This window comes from Molothrus ater, chromosome 3 (assembly GCF_012460135.2).
Source record: "Molothrus ater isolate BHLD 08-10-18 breed brown headed cowbird chromosome 3, BPBGC_Mater_1.1, whole genome shotgun sequence".
Lineage (NCBI taxonomy): Eukaryota > Metazoa > Chordata > Aves > Passeriformes > Icteridae > Molothrus > Molothrus ater.
In genome coordinates, this window is record NC_050480.2 from 92,481,932 (window position 1) to 92,501,000 (window position 19,069).

Sequence of the window (19,069 nt, forward strand, 5' to 3'; positions counted from 1 at the left end):
AGGTAGGTGAGAACTGTCAAGTCTAAACTATTGGAAACTCAGTCCTGCATAGATGAACAGAAAGTTATCTTTCAGTCTCTCAGTTCTGCAGAGCAAGGAATAGTTTGGTATCTTGCACATGGGAGTCCAAAATTGCTACAGCTAAAAATCTGCAGGGATTAAGAGATGTTGCTTTGTTGTGTGCATCAGCTTGCTTGGTAGAATTATGATTTTGGGAAGTAAAACATGATTAATCCATTTTGTTTCTTTATTTTCCTAAAACATTAAATACTTGGTAATTGATTAAAGTTCACTGAAATAGCTTTATAAGCAGGTTTTGGAAAGTAAGCAAATGCTCTAATACTCAGCAGTGTGTCCTGGCAGCCAAGAGGGCACCCCACAGCCTTGGGCCCACCAGGCACAGCATCACCAGCTGACCCAGAGGGGTGATTATCCCACTGCATCCAGCCTTGGTGCTGCCTCACCTCGAGTATCATGAGCAGTTCTGGGCCCCACAGTTTAGGAACAATGTGAAGGTCCTTAAATGCATCCAGAGGAAGGCAGCAAAGCTGGTGGTGGGGCTGGAAGGAAAGTCCTGTAAGGAGCCCCTGAGGGCCCTGGGCTTGTCTAGACTGGAGAAAGGGAGGCTGAGGGGTGATTTCATGGCTCCCTACAGTTTGCTGAGGAGGGGAAGTGGAATGGGAGGTGCTGATCTCTTCTCCCTGGTATCCAGTGATGGGATGTGGAATACTTTTGTCAGGGGAGGTTCAGACTTGTCATAAGGAAGCCTTTCTTCACAGGTAGTCAAACACTGGCACAGGCTTCCTAGATTGCAATTGTTTAAGACACATTTAGACAATGCCATTAATAACATGCTTTAATTAACTTCTGGTGAGCCCTGATGTGGTCAAGCACTTGGATTAGATGATTACTGTAGGTTACTTCCAACTGAAATATTCCATTCTACTCTAAATTCTGTGAGAAAAATAAAAGTTTAAAAACAAAAAATTCCCCTAACGAGATTCACACACATTTCCTATTATGTAACATGTTGACCACCTGAACTTTTAAGATGAAAACAAAGAATTGATTTTTTTGTGATGAGGTGAGTCAGCAGAACACAGAAAGTGTTTGAACTAGTTCTCTGTATTTATCAGTCACGTTGTTTTGTCACAATGAATAAAGCATTCCCAGCTGTATTTTCTGTATTTATTGAAAATGAGATACAAAAGAAAATTTTCAGCACTAAAAATGCAGGTCATGTTTCTTCCTTCTCATTAGCTTTAAGCAGCAAAACCCAGTGGCATAGGAATATTTCTCTACCAGAATGTATAAAAAACACCTAGCAGTGTGTTACCAGGAGATGGAACAAGCAATTAGCCTTGTTTCATCTGGGTGGGGTCTTAGTTCTGTCAGCTCAAGATATAAGTTCTGGCCACCTCCTGCCATAAGCATGAGCTGCACCCTTTAGATTTTGTCACTCAGGGCCCACAGCCCAACACCTAGGTACATCCAACTGCTGTTCCAGCTACTTCTGAAACCAGAGCCAGTGGATGCAGAAGGTGGATCCATAAGATGCCACGTGCAGCAGTCTCCTGAGAGCAAGGCAGAGGGCTTAAGGCACAGCAAGGCAAGCTTGAGGACTGCAGCACTGTCTAGCCCAGCAGTGGCATGCTGCGTTTAATGCAGAATCCTGTTCCTACATAAACAAGGTCACAGCCATATTGTTCTCATACAGGTACTAATCCCCCTCCATGAATCTGGGGGAATGATAAGTGCTCTTGACCACTTGGAAAAAAACATTTAGCCTTTCCTTGAGAAGGCTTATGCTTGCATTTACTTGTTCTCTCACCTTAAAGGAGCAGAGATACTCTGATTCCAACATGCTCCCAAGAATTTCAAACACAAGTTTGTGAAACAAACTTGTCAATGCTTCTGCTATTTTCCCCTGACAGTTACTATCCACACAGCACAGATGTGTCATTCTGCCAACTACAGATATACACACCCCTGACAATGCACTTTAAAAAACCAGCAGCAACAGCAGTGCAAGTCATCCAGATTCCATTGTGCTACGTTTTTGCAGATATTTACGGGTTTTCTCAGCACTATATGAAACTGCAACAGAAAAATGCATTGTGGCTTGAGACAAATGTCGTATTTCAGATAAAATTGGACTGTATTACTGCAACATTTTCTCATGTTTTTGTAAGACTAGGAGGATGGATTTTTCTAAACCAGAGCTGACTGCCACTGCTATTATTCAGATCAGTAACAAAATTATCTTTGACTCAACTGAGCAGAACAAGGTTTCTAACCTTATTAATAAATGTCAACATTATTCCTCTTTCAACAAATGCAACTATTATCTATGTAGCTTTTTGTGGTTTTGCAGCTCTGTATCTGTAAATTCTTTTTTCTTTTATATTTCTGCAGACCTATTTCTTAGTGACAAGGTGCATCCCCAAACACAGCAGCCAGGTGATTATTATCCCATAAACTGCAGACACATCTCGTGTAAGGTCTAGAGGAGTCACCTCCACATAGCCAAAGGTATTGCTGAACACCACTGCTGCATAAGCCCACTGACTTCCAGACTTCCCTGGGGCCTGAGGCTGGGAACCTTCACTAGAAAAGAGACCTTGCTGCAGGCAAGGCAGTTTGATTGAGCAGGAAGGGACTTGCTTGCACATCAGGGCTTCATAGCAGCTGTCTTCTTTGATCAAAGACTACTTTTGTATCTCTTTTCTAACTAATTTTAGCTTCCTAACTGGTTCCTACTGAAGAATGTGATGGTATCTACACCCTTCAAATGCCACTCCTGTCTCTGTTTCTACATAAACCTATCAGATCACTCAATTAGAGATGTTTCAGAAAGACTATCTGACCTTAGGAGATGCAGATCCAGATCAAAGGTTTAAAGCACACTTGAATTGCATTTCTTTAGATTGGACAGGGATGATAATTTCACTAACCCTGCAGCAATTTAATGACAGGTTTCATTTGCTGATGCTCTATTGTTCATCAGATCAAAGGCAGTTTCCTTTCAAATGAAGGCACACAAAAACTCCCTTGATTTTCTCTGAAAAACACAGATTAAGAAACCAGTCTTTAATTGATTTGTAATGTTACTACTAAATTGTTCCAAATAATCACTCATAAATGTCTTTATAGTACTGATAATACCCAATATGATTCTCTGCAGCATACTGAAATGCCAGGAAACAAAACAAACTTGTGAAAGTTCTAATAGAATTTCCCCTGTTAAAATCCTGATGAATTTTTTTCTGAGTCACTTTTTCTTGCTTCAAGTGGGACTTACCCAGTGAATTCAGAGGACCTGTGCTACACAGACTGGTGAAAAGAATCACAACAGGCCATTATCTCCCAACATATGAAGGTAAACAATATTCTGCCCTTTTGTAACAGCATGAAAATCCAAAAGCCAATGGGAAAGCAAATTAGTATGTGTGAATGGAACATACCAAATCATGTTTGGATTTGCATTTAATATGAAGTACAGGTTCATGGTTTCAGGCCTCTTCTCACAAACAAAAGCTCTGAGGGTAACACTGCTGGCAGAGTTTGCAACAGAACAATCCCATGAAATGGGACATTCAGAAAGCCAGAAACTGTGAGTGTTCAGGGCTTTGCCACAAGCAGAAGCTTGCCTTAAGCTATATTACCCCTGTGACAGGGGCACAACTAGCATGGCCTGGTGCTGCAGATGCTGAGCTCCATGGGCCAATGTATCACTCAGCCACCTCAGCATCCACGAAGGCAAATGCTCAGCTGTGATGGAGGAGGCCAGAACACAGCCAGGAATTCAGCCCAAGAGCTCTGAAACAGGCAGAGAGCAACTGGCCAGAACACAGCCGGGTGTTCAGCCCAAGAGCTCTGAAACAGGCAGAAGAGCAACTTTGAGGTTATCAGCACTAAGGTCTTCCAGTGCCCCCGTCATCCCTGTCAAAACTGTCAGATAAAAATCTTTGTACCATTGTTTACACCCATGTTACCTTTTTCCTAGGCAGGAAGGGAACTATTTTATTCCATTGTATGTCCCCATTAGCCAGCCCAATCATACTGGTGTGTATCTTATGTTGGTATAATTATTCTGATATTCTGCAAACAACTCATTAGCTGAAGTAAGGTACATAAATAAAGCTCTCAAGCACAGACCAGACACATGGAATAACAGAGAATAATAGAGATAGGGGAGCAAGCACCATGAATTCTGCTCTCTAGCTTACACTGAAGATAGACATCCACAATTGCAATAAAGGAGCAGGCACTTTTGACACAGCCCTGAGAGATGCTGACATATCTTGAGCATCCTAAAGGCATCAGGACTTTATTTCTCTGCTGGAAATGCTAAAATCAGTGGTTTATTTTTACTGAGGGATAATTAGCATCTATCAGTGATTCAAAGGTTCAAGTATGCATACATAAACATACATATATATATATACACACATATATATGAAGAGATACAAATATCCATATAATATATATGTGGGTAAGGAGATACATATGTGTGTGTGTGTGTGTGTGTGTGTGTGTGCATGCAAAAGTACATATCTACCTATGCATATTCAAACAAAATACAAGTTGATACATATGCAAACGTCACTCCCAGGCATTAACTCCTGCAAGTTTATTCCTTGCAATACAATGACAAACACCTTGTGTTTTCTCATTTTGTCTTAGTAGGATTGATGGGTGTTAGCTATCCAGGGATAGAATAGCAAAACCAACAATAACAAATCCTGGAACTCTTAACTGTGAAGACAAGGTCTGTCCTACCCAAGGCAGATGGGCAGCAACAGAAGGGCACACTGTCCCTGATGATTCACTTGACTCCCTGAACAGCCTGCATCTCCGAAGAACTCTCTTCAGAAATCAGCTAGCAAGACAGTTACTCCCTTTTCTTTCTTCTCTCCCAAATTCAATTACAGTGAAGTACAATATTAAATTTAGACTAAATAAGCTTGTTTACTGATGTAAATCGAATTGATTTTCCCTTCCCCCACTAATGAGATAGAAATAACTTGTTTTGAGTAGCTTCCTCATCACTGTAGCTCTTATGACCACAAAAGGAGGATACCCACACACCTTAGACTCAGCCCCTTCAGAATGGTGATAAATATCTTACAGTAAAGTAGCACACCTGTGTGGAAAGACTCCTACAGCTTTGAACAGAATAATTAAAAGATCTCACCCCAAAATACTTCACAGATGAAGGTCTACAGCCCACATAAGACAAGAAAGGAAGTTTTGTGTCCGTATTCTCTTGCAATAAGACAAACTATGTTAAAGGAGCTGCCTGTGCAATATTTGTATCCTAGTCACTGCTTCTGCTCAGTCACCACCAACTTTGAGCTATTCCTTGAAAGATCAGGTCACCCTTTGCTCATCTACATGAGACACACTGAAATCTGATGTTTTCAGAAATGACAGGCAACAGCGACTTAGGTCTCTGGATTGAGTCCATCTGCCCCTCCAACAGGTGCCAACTAAACAACAAACCAACTCCAAGAGAGAAGATAATGGAAACAATGTCTCAGCTTCTGAGAAATTCAGAAGCTCTTCTGAGCTTTGGCAGCTACCTGCAGATCAATTTCACTGACAGTCACAGGTAAGAAACACTACCACCGCCTCTACATTTACCCTCATCTTGCCAAGGAAGAAAATTTGCCAACTTAAGGGACTTGTGAAATGGTAACTATCTTCTGGAAAACATTAAAAATTAAGCTGTTAAAAAACACTGACATACTTGAACATGGCCATGTTTTTTTGGATATAGTAGATTTCAACTAGAAATAGATTCCATGGAGTGCTGTGTTTTTGTGTTCATTACTCTTCTTAGCAAGTTTCCACATTATAAGAAAAACAATAACTGCAGCATTTCCTTTGGACAGACTCCCCTAGGGGGCCAACACCTTAGGGGCAGGTGAGGAAGCTGTTGCCCTTAGAGTACTTGCTATTGAAGAGATACACTCTGGGTTACCAGCTCAGTGACAATTTTCTATCATCAAGTTGCACTCAGATCAATAAACATAAAAGTGATACTGATATTATACAATGAAGAACTTCCTTAAATGCTATTTTTTCCCACAACTCCCAATTGCTGAACATTCCCGAATAACTTGTACTAATAAATTGCAAGTATATATTGCATGCAAGTTAGCTTTTACTTCAATATGCTTTTTCATTTATTATAATCAAATTCAATTATATACAACATCCAGAAATCACTAGCACTATGACCAGAATTAGAAAAAATAATTTCTAGACTTTAACAATCTGGGTGGAAGATTAGGGAGAACAGGTTACCATCAGTGAAGTATGTCCATTTGGGGACTTGGACTCTATAGAAAAACAAAGGGGAACAGTCTTCATAACCTCTGTCAGAACAATACCTCCTTTGAAATTTTATTACAGCTGATTGTAATCAAAGTTCAGTAAGAAACTTTCTGCACATGACACTGCGTAGTCCAAAGTGTGTTCTTTAAAGCAGCATTATTTCTGACATGATCTATCTGCCGAGAAGAAGTGTAAATATTTGGAAAGCACTAGAGCATACAGGAATGGTGCAACAGTTAGGTACTTAATACCATACACAAATTCAGCCTGCATCCTTGTGACTAGGGTTCACACTCAGCTGAGCCCTGAACACATTCCTTAATTATCTGAACTGCTGTTCACAGGCTCACAGCTCTCTCCATCACAAGGCAGGAGAATGGAACTAGAGTTTAGACTTATTTGGAATACAGACCTGAAACCTAGATGCAAACAGTGAGTCCTTAAGGTGAAAATCAGCTAAAGCCTTCAACATCGACCTCCCTGCCTCAGAGAATTCATAATCATGAATGAGACTCTCAGGCTCTCTCTGCCATAGCCCTGCAAAATAAGACTGACAGAAGCCAGCAAAAATGAATGAGCCACCTGACCTGATAATAAGGAACTTGAGGAAAAATGAAGTCAAGGGATTAGATCCAGAAAGTCCCCACATCTCTCCTATGCACCTAATATAATTGCTAATATCCAAGATGTGTCCAGTGACTGAGCAAGGATCCAGCTTTTTTCTTCCAGTATCACTGCTGTGGTTACAGCAGCGCTCTGTAGGTGCACAGCCAAAAGCACCACCACCTTGAAAGGTGAAGTGACACAGTATGAGGTTCGTGTGGGATTCATAAATCAGGCTTTGAGGATCCAATCCAACAGGATCCTCAGCATGCTGACAGATGTAGACAATACTATGGTTAAACACTTAAAATACTGCTACTTCCCAGGTAAATATTTCAGGATCACTTCCAACTGTAAAGACTATTGTCTCATTTCTGAAAAGCTAGCTTACCTGCTGCTCTGATCTGATTTTACAAAATCCACATATTAAAAAAAATCATGATAATATGTAACATTTACAAAGCTCATTATTTTTAGTTGAACTTGCATAAATCATATTCAACAAGTTGTAAATCCCTCCAAATGACCACCATAACTAATACTGTTTTCTCAAAAGGCGCTTGTATCACTCAAAAAAAATCACTTTCGGTTTTGACTGTTGTGCTTTTTGGGTGAAGAGAGGCAAAGAAAAAAAAGTTAAGATGGTGGATATTCTAGAAGTGACATATTCTAAGTTAACTTATTCCACAAGTCCAACAAGAAGCACAATCTTCCTGATAAGTGCCATGAGAAATGTTGAGTTACAATGACTTTTTACAAACAAGGGTGGAGTTGAAATTCTTCATCCGTTGGAAACCAGCTTAGCCTTAAGAATGCTAGCACTGTATTTGTCTCCACTACATTACCCAACCACAAGTGAACCAAACAAACATGACTATAATTATTCTGACATTCCAAAGTTTTATAATGTGATTTAAAGTCATTCCAGGAAACAAAAAATCCAACTCATTTGACCTCCATAATACGCTTAATCAAAAAGAGAGCGCTAGTCTCACAAAGCCAATATTTGCTATAGAAACTATTTAACAATAACTGCACCTATCTTATCGAGCTTCCTAGTAAAAAATCCATAATCCTCTTCAGTTGCAAGAGTCAAAGTCCAAGTTTTGGTCATTTAAAATAGTCTATCCTTTTCAGGTTGTTGCTGTTCCTCCCCAAACTCTCCTGTCCTCCCAAACATTTCTCCTGAAGAATATGGCTGATCAGCACTTATCTTTGTGAACTAAAAGGAATTCATTTCAGTAACCTGTTTTTCTCATCTTGTGAACATACAAAAATTTCAATGGAAAATTGTTTCACATATCTCACTAGTCAAAGTAGATTGTGCCTGCTGTGCCATTATTTCACTAATTTCCCTATATTATCTGTTCAGCTCAACAGATGAAGCTTCAACAAATTAACACCACAAAGAAGAAAGTACAAGTGAAGCAGTTGTTTGAAGGTTCTCCATTATTTAACAGCTCTTCAGTGATATTCCCCTCACATGATCTTCAGTCCCCTAACTGCAAGACTGAAGTCTTCTCTGGTTTGGCATTTCTAGATAACTGCAGGAATTCCAAGCTTAAAGTTACTTAGCTCATACTACCAGCTTCCTGACAAAGGTAAAGCTGCTTTAAAACACTGAAAACTATTTAACTATGAGTCTGTATGTAGTACAGTAGCACAAGTGTAAATTCTTATTGATAGACTGGAGAAAGTGAAACAGATAAAATGACAGTCATCTGGGAAGGATCTGGTGAAAAACATGGGCATAAACTATTTCCTGAAAATAGCGAAGCACTGCTGAGGGAGAAAAGCAAAGGCTACTTTTAAAGTAACATTTCTCTTAGGCACAAAAGAACAATGATTGTCCTTATCAGGGAGGAGCAGCAAAGCCAGCCTCCCCAGCCCTACAAAGAAGTGCTTGGAATTCGAGACACAGCTTACCAACACAAGTAGAAATTCAGGTCAGAAAGAGCAGGAGACAGCAAGGCTTGTAGAAACATGCCTGTCTGCCTATTCAGAGGCTTCACACTGCTATTCGATTGAATCTGCCTAATGCAGGCTTAGAACAACAGGAGGTGATTTAGAAATGTACCCGCACGCACAATGCCTCCCGCGCCCTTCCCACACGAAAGTCTCAAAGTTCTGTCCAGCGTCCCTACAGGCTAAACCCTCTGTCCAGCTTCCCTAAACACTGAAGATCAAGGTTTCCACTCCAGCAACAACTACCTTTTGGGATCTGTGAGTTGTTTTAAGCTCATGAAGCATTTATAGTCACAAGTTTTATTAAACAAACAAAAAGCAGTTACAACAATTAACCTCTCAGGGGTCTAAGAACTTTCAGATGTTTGGAAGATGCTGCAGGGAGAACTCCAAAACCAAATGAAGGGACAATTCACATTATCCTTGGTTCCTTCTCATTCCCTTTAATTACTTCCTTTTCTCATTCTTTGGAATGACCCTCAAAATACTTTATGCACTAGACTCTTAGAATTATGTGTGACAATTATATATTTTTATCTTCTTTAACCCAAAGCAAACTGCACCAAGTATCAAGATCAATAAATACTTTAGTATTTTCCAGATAAAGTTATATTTATGCAAAGTAAAGCCTTTTCTGAGTATACAATCAGTGTATTTCTCAGGAATGTTTCAGCCAAATGCCTTTCTTTTGACCTGGGTATTCTGAAGATTTCGAGAGGAGGCATACACAAAGAGTTTAGCTCATTATATTTGCCAAAACAAAAGCTTACACTAGAGACTACATGGACTTCCAGTTAAAGATAAAGATTAATTTCACAAAGTCTCTCTAGAAAGATTGGAAAAATAATTACGTCACAATGACACTGGTTTTTTTTTGTCAGCCAGTATTACATATAGAAGTTTCTGGTCAATTGCAGCAGGTCAGATACTAATCTGAGAAACACCCACTCTTATAAGCAGTTAGCCTACAATTTGACTCAAGTTAGAGGTAGAAATTAAACCATGGAGTCTGACACCATTTTTAGTAGGACACAGAGTAGGATCTATATGGGGTACTCATTTTTTCTCGATGGGGAAATAATTCTGTCTCATGAATTGCACAGGATCCCAAAAAATAGCTGATATAGTGCTGAAGGCTGGAGGAGATGACAATTGTATGACTCAAACTCCTTTCACTAATGTTTAGTTCTAGAAGGATGATAATAAGTTTAAAACTTCCCTTAAAACTGTTTAAAGACATGAAATACGGTAACCACCTTCTTCTCCAGATGCAGATTCCCACATAACTAGCTAATAATAGTGTTTTCTTCATCATTTTCCTCCATCCTTAGCCTGGATCTAAGGACACCCCCGTGCAAAGCCTACAGAAAAAAAGGAAAGGCTCCATGATGCAACACTGAGAACAGCAGGAACCTAGCCCATAATTAAAAGTCTTAAATGCTGTGATAACACAGATGAAAAAAACTGACAGAAAAGAGATGTCAGAGCACTGGCCCTTTGTAACAGTACCTTCAATCACCGAATCATCTGTTCTGCTCTGGCTAAGCTGCACTCAGATGTACTACTGACTAGATGAAGAAAGTTGACTATCACCAGCATGCAAACTATTACCCATATTCTGTCGTCTTCTTGCTGGCCAACCCAGAAAAAAAGTCAGCAAGAGAACCAATGTGCAATTTAAATTACTTGTCAAACTCAGATTTTATTGGGTTAATAGATAGTTATGAGGATTATATTGCTCTGCCAACTGCATTTGTACCTTGCAGGCAGACAGAATGAAAAACTCCTATCAGTAACCTCCTTGCAGACTGGAGATGGGGGTGAGTGAACGATGTGGCCCTTTTCTAGCCCTCCAATGAAAACAAAATGTATACTGTATGTAGACTGTTCAGCCCATGGGGCATGAAACAGAAACTAAAACCAGCAATGCTACGCTACCACAGCACGAACCAACTGCCCATGCAGGGAAGATGATGTTTCTCTTATGGATGCTTGATGGACATGGATTACAGAGTTCTGAAGATGCCGTGTTTACTCAGTTGGCTACTGAAATGGATAATTAGTTTTTATTAGCTGTAATGCAGCTACTAAGCACTTTGAACACTTCACGCCAAAACATATCAGAACACATACCTGTCATCATGTTACTGACCTGAAAACTAAATCCACACAGTAAAAGGCTGAAGGAACTGAATACACAATAAACCTTCAGATAGGAATGTGCTACGTCCTTCTGCAACACAGAAAGTGCTGCTGCCTCACTGCCAAAGCATAAAGAATATCAATTATATCTAAATCCTTTAGATGTTTCTTATTAAAGAACGAATTCAGTAGGATCTTTATGCCTAGATTCCCTTAACAGAAAGCTGTCACTTTATATGAAAATATAGAAATTCATAGGTCACACGCATAATTAATTAAACAAGTGAATGATGTACAAGCTTCAATTAAACAGAGTGATGCCCTTCAAAAAGTGAGTCCTTCAAAAGTGAGTCTGAGAAGAGCTGAACCTATTCCAGAGTATTTCTAAATGCAGAGAGGTGCTGGTGGCCTGCAGCCTGTCCCTAGGCTCTCATGTATTTTATCTGTCCACCCCGCCGTGGGTGGCAGGCACCGAGGCACCGCACCTGCGCGGGCTCGGCTCCCTCGGGATGTTCTCCCTGCACCGCGGCGCTGGTCGCCTCCCAACAAGGAAAGTTTAGCCCCACTTAACGACCTCTAAGACCCTTTAAACACACCCAAGGTTTGTCCCCTACAAAGGTTTCGGGGTACCTGGTTTGCCAAAGGCAATTTACGAACCAGTTAAGCTTCGGCAGCCTTGCGGAGGAGAGTTTTTTCCGCCCCCATCGCACACGCAACCGCGGCAAATTCAGCCCCGCGTCCCAGGGCGGCAGCCCACGGACGGAGTCGGGTCCGTGCCGGCGTGTGGGGCCAGGCTCGGAGCCGAGGGCAGGCTGGGCAGGCGGGGAGGACGAGCTGCCAGCCCCGCGGTCCCCGGCCCCGCAGGCTGAGCCCTGCCCGCGGCGGCCGCGCTGCTTTCCCCGCTCCCCGCCGCTCGCCCCCACTCACCGCCACCGAGCCCGAGGAGGAGGCGACGAAGACGCGGATCACCATCTTCACCTCATGAGCCGCGGCCACAGGAGCGCTCGGGACGGGGCAGCGAGGCTGCGAGGAGCCGCTCCCCCGCACGGGACGGGGCCGGGGCCGCCCAGCTCCACCTCGCCGCCGCCCCCGAGCGTGGCCACCGCCCGCAGCAGCGGCACCCCTGCCCTGCCTGCCCTGCCTGCCCTGCCTGCCCTGCCCTGCCGCGCAGCCCCGCTCTCTCGGGCGAGCCGGGTCCGGCTCCCGGCTGGCAGGAGGCAGCGATAGCGGCGACAGGCGGGGTGTGTGGGCGGCGCGCAGGGACCGACGGGCGCTGTAGTCCTCCCCGGGCGGGGACAGCCGTAGCACGGAGCCGGGAGGGAGCCGGGAAGGAGCCTGCCCGCCCCCAGCTGCCGGGGAAACGGAGGCTTGCCGCAGCCTGCCCGCCCCAGCGCCCGGGGCTGCCACCGTGCGCCTGGGAGAGGCCGAGAGGGGCTTGTGCCGCCCTCCAGGTGCGCTGCCCGCAGGTCGAGGTGAGCAACGCCTGAAATTGCTCCCCTGCCAGGAAGGCTGCTCCTCCCTCCAGCTCAGGCTGCTCCTGATCCTCCTACCCCATGCGGAGCCGCCAGATCTGATCCGCTGGGTCCGGGTCTGGCCCCTTGATCGCCGCTTACTGCGGCAAAAGGGTGGAAAATGAGCCGTTCTGGATAGGCAAGCAACAGGGACAACGCAGGAGAGGCAGGACAATGGGTGAGAGGACTGTCCTATGCCGTATATCCCAGAGGAGTTAATCAGCGCTGCCCATTTTCACTCTCTGGCATGGATGTACAGTTCCAATAAAAAGCTGTGGAACACATGTTATTAATCATCAGGATAAGCAGATAACCCCAAATAACCCTTCATCAGTCAGCTCATCTGCAAGTGACCAAGGGCAACTCAGTCCTCATCAGTTTTTGGGTCTATGAGGATGCAGATTGCCTTTAAATAAAGTCAAGAACCACACAGTTCACAACCTTATACATGTTACTACAGTCATAACCCCATCTTGTTACTTCCCTGCATGCAGCCAGATCGTTGCTCATCCCTCTGACTAAATTTCCCCTTCACAGTTTCACCCCAATGATGAAGTGTGCTGTGTCATCTTCCTTCACACCTTTGCATTGCCACTGCCCTCAGTGAATTTCCACTGTTCAGACGAAGCACAGACCTCGACTTGCTGCTAAATATATCCTTAAAGCTTGTTGTACATTTTAATATTGATTATTTATTTTGAAATCCTGAATTTCTTGAGGAAAGTACCTAGCAGGAGCCATAAAACTCTGTGCTCTCTTAGGGCTTGATTTATCTTGTGGGATTCATTGGAAAGATTTCTACTGACTTCATTGTCCTCTGGACTGGAGCTTAATATCAGGAATATAAAGTCCTAAAATGGGAATTCAAGTATCAATCTTGCAGAAATGTATGCATTACTTTGCTTTCATGAGAGTGCTTGTTGAAAGAAAAAAAGAGTAAACTTTATTAGAGTGCACTTAGGTACAAAGGTTAAGATTTTCTGGCTTCAGTGCTCCTGTTTTCACTTGAGCATAACTTTTACTATGGGAACCACAAACTGGTGAACGACAAGTGTTTATTGTTTAATTGCTGCTGAATGACCAGGGAAAGCAGCAAAGAAGACAAACTTGTTTTTATGTTGGTTTGTAAGGCAGCACCAAGCGACTTGTTAAAATTCTGTGATAGGTGAGTAATTATAGGAATTTGCTGGAAAATTCCCATTACCTTACTCAGTGAATTTCCTTCATGCTGCAGGATTATTTCTGACAACAAATTTTACTGTATTTCTCAAAGTTTTTCTTTAAAAGATGGAGGTGCTTACTTCCTACATATTTCTCTATTTACTCACTACTAGAAAATATTGGGTTTAATATTCTGTTTTGGCTGTACTCTCAATTTATGAAACAAAATCAGGGCAATTCACTGCAGCTGGTTGTACATTATTCACTCACAGCACTAATACATAGCTTTAAACTATAATATTAATAAGTTCTGCTCACTAATATATTTCATAAATACTGCAAAGCACAAAAAAAAGATACACTGATTCAAAGGGTGCTGGACATCTTTATCTCTCACACTAAATAGAAGAAGAGAATGCTCCTGCATCTCAGAGACAGCCTTGACACATGACCAATAACCCAGAGAAAGCATGTGGCAAGAGCATTATATGGAAAAAGCATGAGCTGTAAATAAGAAAATTAAGAATTCTAATGGAACTGTAAAAACTGTAATTAAGGTATTTTTTAAGATTGTTTCCTCTTCATATAAGAATCCTCTATTTTGTTAGCTCCAAAAGCCACAGATACTGTCTCCTTTCCCATGTGGAAAACAGACAATTTTCATTTCAGTTCATTTGAAAGTGCTTATAAGCTGTATAAATCCTCAAAAATTATGGAGGAAAAATAATAGACAAGACACTGCACAATTTTCATTATATTGTTTTTAGAGTCTCCCTTTTGTTCCTGCAGCTGTTGGGTCGGTAGATTCCTACAGTTTGAACTTCTAAACAGAGTCTGAGTGGCTAAACTCATAGCCAGAATTGATAAACTCAAATGGAGCTAAAGTACCAGAGCTCATGAAGATCTTCCCTCTATCACACTTGGCACAACTTCAGCCAAAGCTTCAGCATCTTTATTCCACACATATTTAGAGAAACCATCAAAGAGTAGGGGGCTCCCTGCCCACATTCAACTTGATAACTAATGCAACAACTTAATTAAAGGATCCTTTCAAACACTCTTTGGAACTGATTTTGAAAAATCTCAGCCTGTATGTCAATGAATTTTCTTGTATTTCTCAATTTTTAAGTATTGTTGTAATATTTTGGCCTAAAAATGTTGCACCTGGGACTTTTCAGTAACAACTTTGATGCAACGTGGGAATTGAAAATCCAGACAGCTTTCTCATGTCTCTCTTTTGCCAGTCTTTCCATACACATAATGAAGCTAGTTTGTTGTGGAACTAATCCAGAAAGTTAGGAAAAATAAATGTTGCACTGAGAAGCTGAAGATTTTAAAGCTTGTAGAGCAGCATCTTGCTCCCAAGCAGAGAATTGCTCCTCTGTGGTGTGTAAAACCTATTGGACATCACCCTGTGATGTTTTGCATTTTCAAGTACTGTACAGGTTAAGACTGGACATCACCCTTTGTCCTGCAGCTGCTGCTGGTAAATGTCCTGAGGCCATGCCTGTAACTCCATTTCTATTGTACAGTTCTGGACACTTGAAGACAAAGTGGTATGAACTTTTAGTTAAGTAGAGGAAATGTCATAAATTAAAAACATTGCTAAAATTATTTATGAGCAGTTTCCCATGTTTACAGGAGGTACAGAAAGACTGGAGTAGACAATGAGAATTTATGGGGGCAGGGGTAGTTTCTAAAGATTTCATGGTAAGAATGATTCATTGTTATGCCAGACCTTCATGGAAGATTAAACAGAACTTTGCTGCTGCTAAGGTAACAAAGTACAAGGCTCATGAGTATGTGAAAACAGAAGTATAAAAGTACAACTTTGAACAAAGAACATTCTAGTTATGATAAAAGGTAATTGTATAGTAAGATGCAACAGGCATAGAATAAAAATACGGGACAAACAAATTATTATGTTCAGGACTCAAAAAATTACTAAGGTGGCTTTATTTCCACCTGAAAGAAGCAGTCTTTCCAAGGCATTTTAGAAGTTTTCTGGTCCGTGGGTTGTTATTACCAATCAGTTATTTCTCTGGGTCCTGTGAAATATTGCTAAGAAACAGTAAAATCTCATAGATTCTGCAACATAGATTCAGTCCACATACTTCAAATTTCTAAAGAGGTCTTTATAACTTTTTAAAAATTCCAAGCATCAAAACATTTGCAAATTACAGGTTTAGAATGCTATTAAAAGCTCTGACAGTTCAGATCAATCTTTTTTTTGTAGAAATGTGACTGTCATAGTAGGGAGAAGAAAATGAATTTAAAGGGTAGAGAAGAGACAGTGCTCCAGCTTCAACAGAGTATCATCAGCTGCTCTTGCAGTGCAGAACACCAGAGAAAGATAACTACAAGGCTCTAAACCATAAAAAATGGCCAAGACAATGTAATGTAAGTACAGGACTGTTTCATTTGTTGAGTAATGGCACTCAGTGTGGTGGCTGATAGCTATCTTGGCCAGACACAGCTTGAAAGCACATGAGATAATGCTGCTTGGAGCCCAACTCTCTGCATACATCCTAGAAGCCACTGTATTTTTGAAGTATCATTTTGTTCACAGAAGTAACCTCCGGGGCACATTTTCTCCATTGTGCTTAAATGTGCTGCAGCTGTGGGCTGTGCATACTCCTATGAATCCTCCTCTACATGCACAACAGGTCAAGCAGATCCTAGTCAGGATCACTCTATCCTTTGCAAAATTTTTTGGATGTTTTATCAATCATTGATGTTTCTCAATCACAAACTCAGTTTCATCCAAGACTGTTCTTTCCAGAACCTTCACTGTGGCCAGAAGTTTACATTCAGAGCATTTCTCAGTTTTTCCCACAGTCAGATTTTAGAGATAACATCCCAAGATAGAGCTCTTTCTCTTTTGACTTGAATTACTCTGAAGCTACCATGAAGCACATATGTTAAAGTAGATTCTTGGGAAGAGACAGAGCTGGAACAATTTTGAGAAAGCTATTGATTCTTGCATTTACGAATTTGTGGCATGTTGAGGAGAGCAGAGATATACATCTGTTCTTCATTTCAGAATTATTTCTGTGCCATCTCTTTATAACTGACAGAAGAAAATAAACCCAAACAAACAAACAAACAAATTTTAAAAATTCCAGAGATTTAAGTAAACCTTCCTTCATGCCATTAAATCTAAATGTACTTAGATAATTACAAAGCTGTATGAGTCCATTCTTCTCGGGGTCTGCTCTTTAGCTGAAGTCACAATCTGCTGCTCTTTATTTAAAACATGACTAGTTTTAGAATCTGTGGCTGGTTTGATTCCCTCCATGAATTGCTAACACTAAGAAATTTGAAAAGAAAAACATTTTCCTGTGAAGTTCCACATCTGATCTAGGTCAGTCATCTGACTTGTTCAGTCAACTGGACCTGGAGATTAAAACATCTTTCATGTTCTGTATAAATCAGTCATCATTCCTTAAGCTTCCAGCTACATTGTGTAAGGAGTTCTAGAGTTCATTTTCTGCTTGTGTCTTTAATGATCCACTGTTATTGAAGGTGGTGGCCCTGACTGAGGAGCAGGAATTCAGGCAGGTTTCAGTCAGTGTCAAGCCTTCTACTTTGTCTGTACTTTAGCACAAGATACTGCCAGCAAATCAGGCCCAACAATGTCAAGTCCAGTAGGTTTGCATTCATATTTCTGCTGATTTGAACAACATTTAGTAATCTACATTACTGCAGAAGGATGAGGGATGAAAGCCCCCAAAAATCTCATTTCCCCATCTGCCATTCCAATGAAACCTAAATTAGCAAGTACTCAAGATGTGAAGTGCACTCAAAGAACAGCCATGGAGCCTTACATTCCTGCCAGCCCTTTCCGGGAGGGATCTTCTGCCAGGCCCTCGGAAAAACAATCTACCACCACATCCATTTTGGCTTTTTTTCAGCGGTTTTCCCATATCTGTTCAGTTCCACTCCGACAAGGCACTTTAGAAGACTAATTTCTTGCAGGATGCAGAAGTGGGTCAGCAATAATATTTACACATGCAAGGACAAAAAGAGTAATCTTGTGGAGAATAAGGAGCAGTTGAGTACATGAATTTTGGCAGCTTTCCTAAAGTGTATGCACTAAATGAACTAAGATTAGTTATTATTTTTATAGTATTTAGGAGTTTTTTAGATGTTTCACAGAACAGAGAGTTAGGGAAGCATCTCAAATGTGGAAAGCTGATGTAAATTTGAGGATAAGGACTATATGTGCTCTGCATTTCAAGCATGGGCTCAAGCCCACAGATGGAGGCCACTCTCCCACTGAGGGGGCACAAGACTGTACTCGGTTACAAGTTTGAGACAATCTTTAGGAACCATCAGAAAAAAATCTTTGGCTCACCTTTAATCCTCATCTCAGAGGCCAAAGGTGTCCCACACATGCAGCATGGGTGGCCAGTAGGGGTCTGCTGGCCCCTATCCTGTCTCAGGTGTTGCCCATCTCCTGCAGAAGGTGACACAGAGCTGACAGAGCCCTTCCCTACAGACAGGAGGCACAACCAGCATGAATTTAACTCCATGGAAACAGTACAGACAACTGCAGCCAACCTGCTGGCATTCTTCTGGACCCGGGGAGTGAAGCCCTGACATTGGGCATTGTTGGCCTCTTGGGCAGGGGCCAAGGAGAATGAAAGAGTGGAGAAATTACAGACATTCTGTTTCCCAAACTGGAGAGGGGATGACCCAGTCTGGAGAGGGGACTAGCAAATGGAGCTGAAGCTGGTAGAGGGAGAAGGCAGCAAAGGAGAGAGTGGCAGCAGTAATTAGGCCTGTGCTGCAGACAGGCTGTATTGACCTACATGGGAAGTGATTGCAATGTCATGGGCTGTTTGAACCAAGATGACCCTTTACTGCCTGGGCAGAAACTGAAGAGATATGGACTCAGAGCAGGAGCACACAGAATGGAACCAGGTGCCTGGCCTGGCACCATCAGGTTAACATAGACACAACCTCTGCAACCAATACATTGAACAAAGGAACATGTAGGAGGCAATGTAAGCCAAACAAAAAGACAGCCAAACAAATGAGAAACCAAACAGTGTGTCAGGTTATGGGTAGAGGAATCATTCATGTCATTGCATGCATCACCTTACAAGTCTCAATCCAAACTGTTTTGACCTAAACAGGGACCTGCCTGTCAAAGTGGATGTACATTTTGTATTCTTTGGTAGGGTAACCCTGAAAAATTGCTAATATTTGTTTATTCCTTTTAAATTTTTAGAATAAAGTTGGTTTCATTTTGCATTTCCATGTCTTGTGTTCTGCACAGTTTTCCCTGATCACATTTTTGGTGCAGCTGCTACTCTATCTCAGAACTACTTGAAATTTAT

At 41.7% G+C, this 19,069-nt stretch overlaps 1 protein-coding gene across 1 annotated transcript in view; it reads right to left on the reverse strand.

Moving 5' to 3' along the window:
• SH3BGRL2 (SH3 domain binding glutamate rich protein like 2) overlaps positions 1 to 17,622 on the reverse strand; it is a 44,128-nt gene extending 26,506 nt beyond the window's left edge. The window contains exons 1-2 of the mRNA XM_036379790.1: positions 17,552 to 17,622; positions 11,980 to 12,664 (exon numbers count right to left, since the gene is read on the reverse strand). Of these exons, the coding sequence (XP_036235683.1) occupies positions 11,980 to 12,664; positions 17,552 to 17,622 (756 nt within the window). The remainder of the gene's footprint in view (positions 1 to 11,979; positions 12,665 to 17,551) is intronic.
• Between the last annotated feature and the right edge of the window lie 1,447 nt (positions 17,623 to 19,069).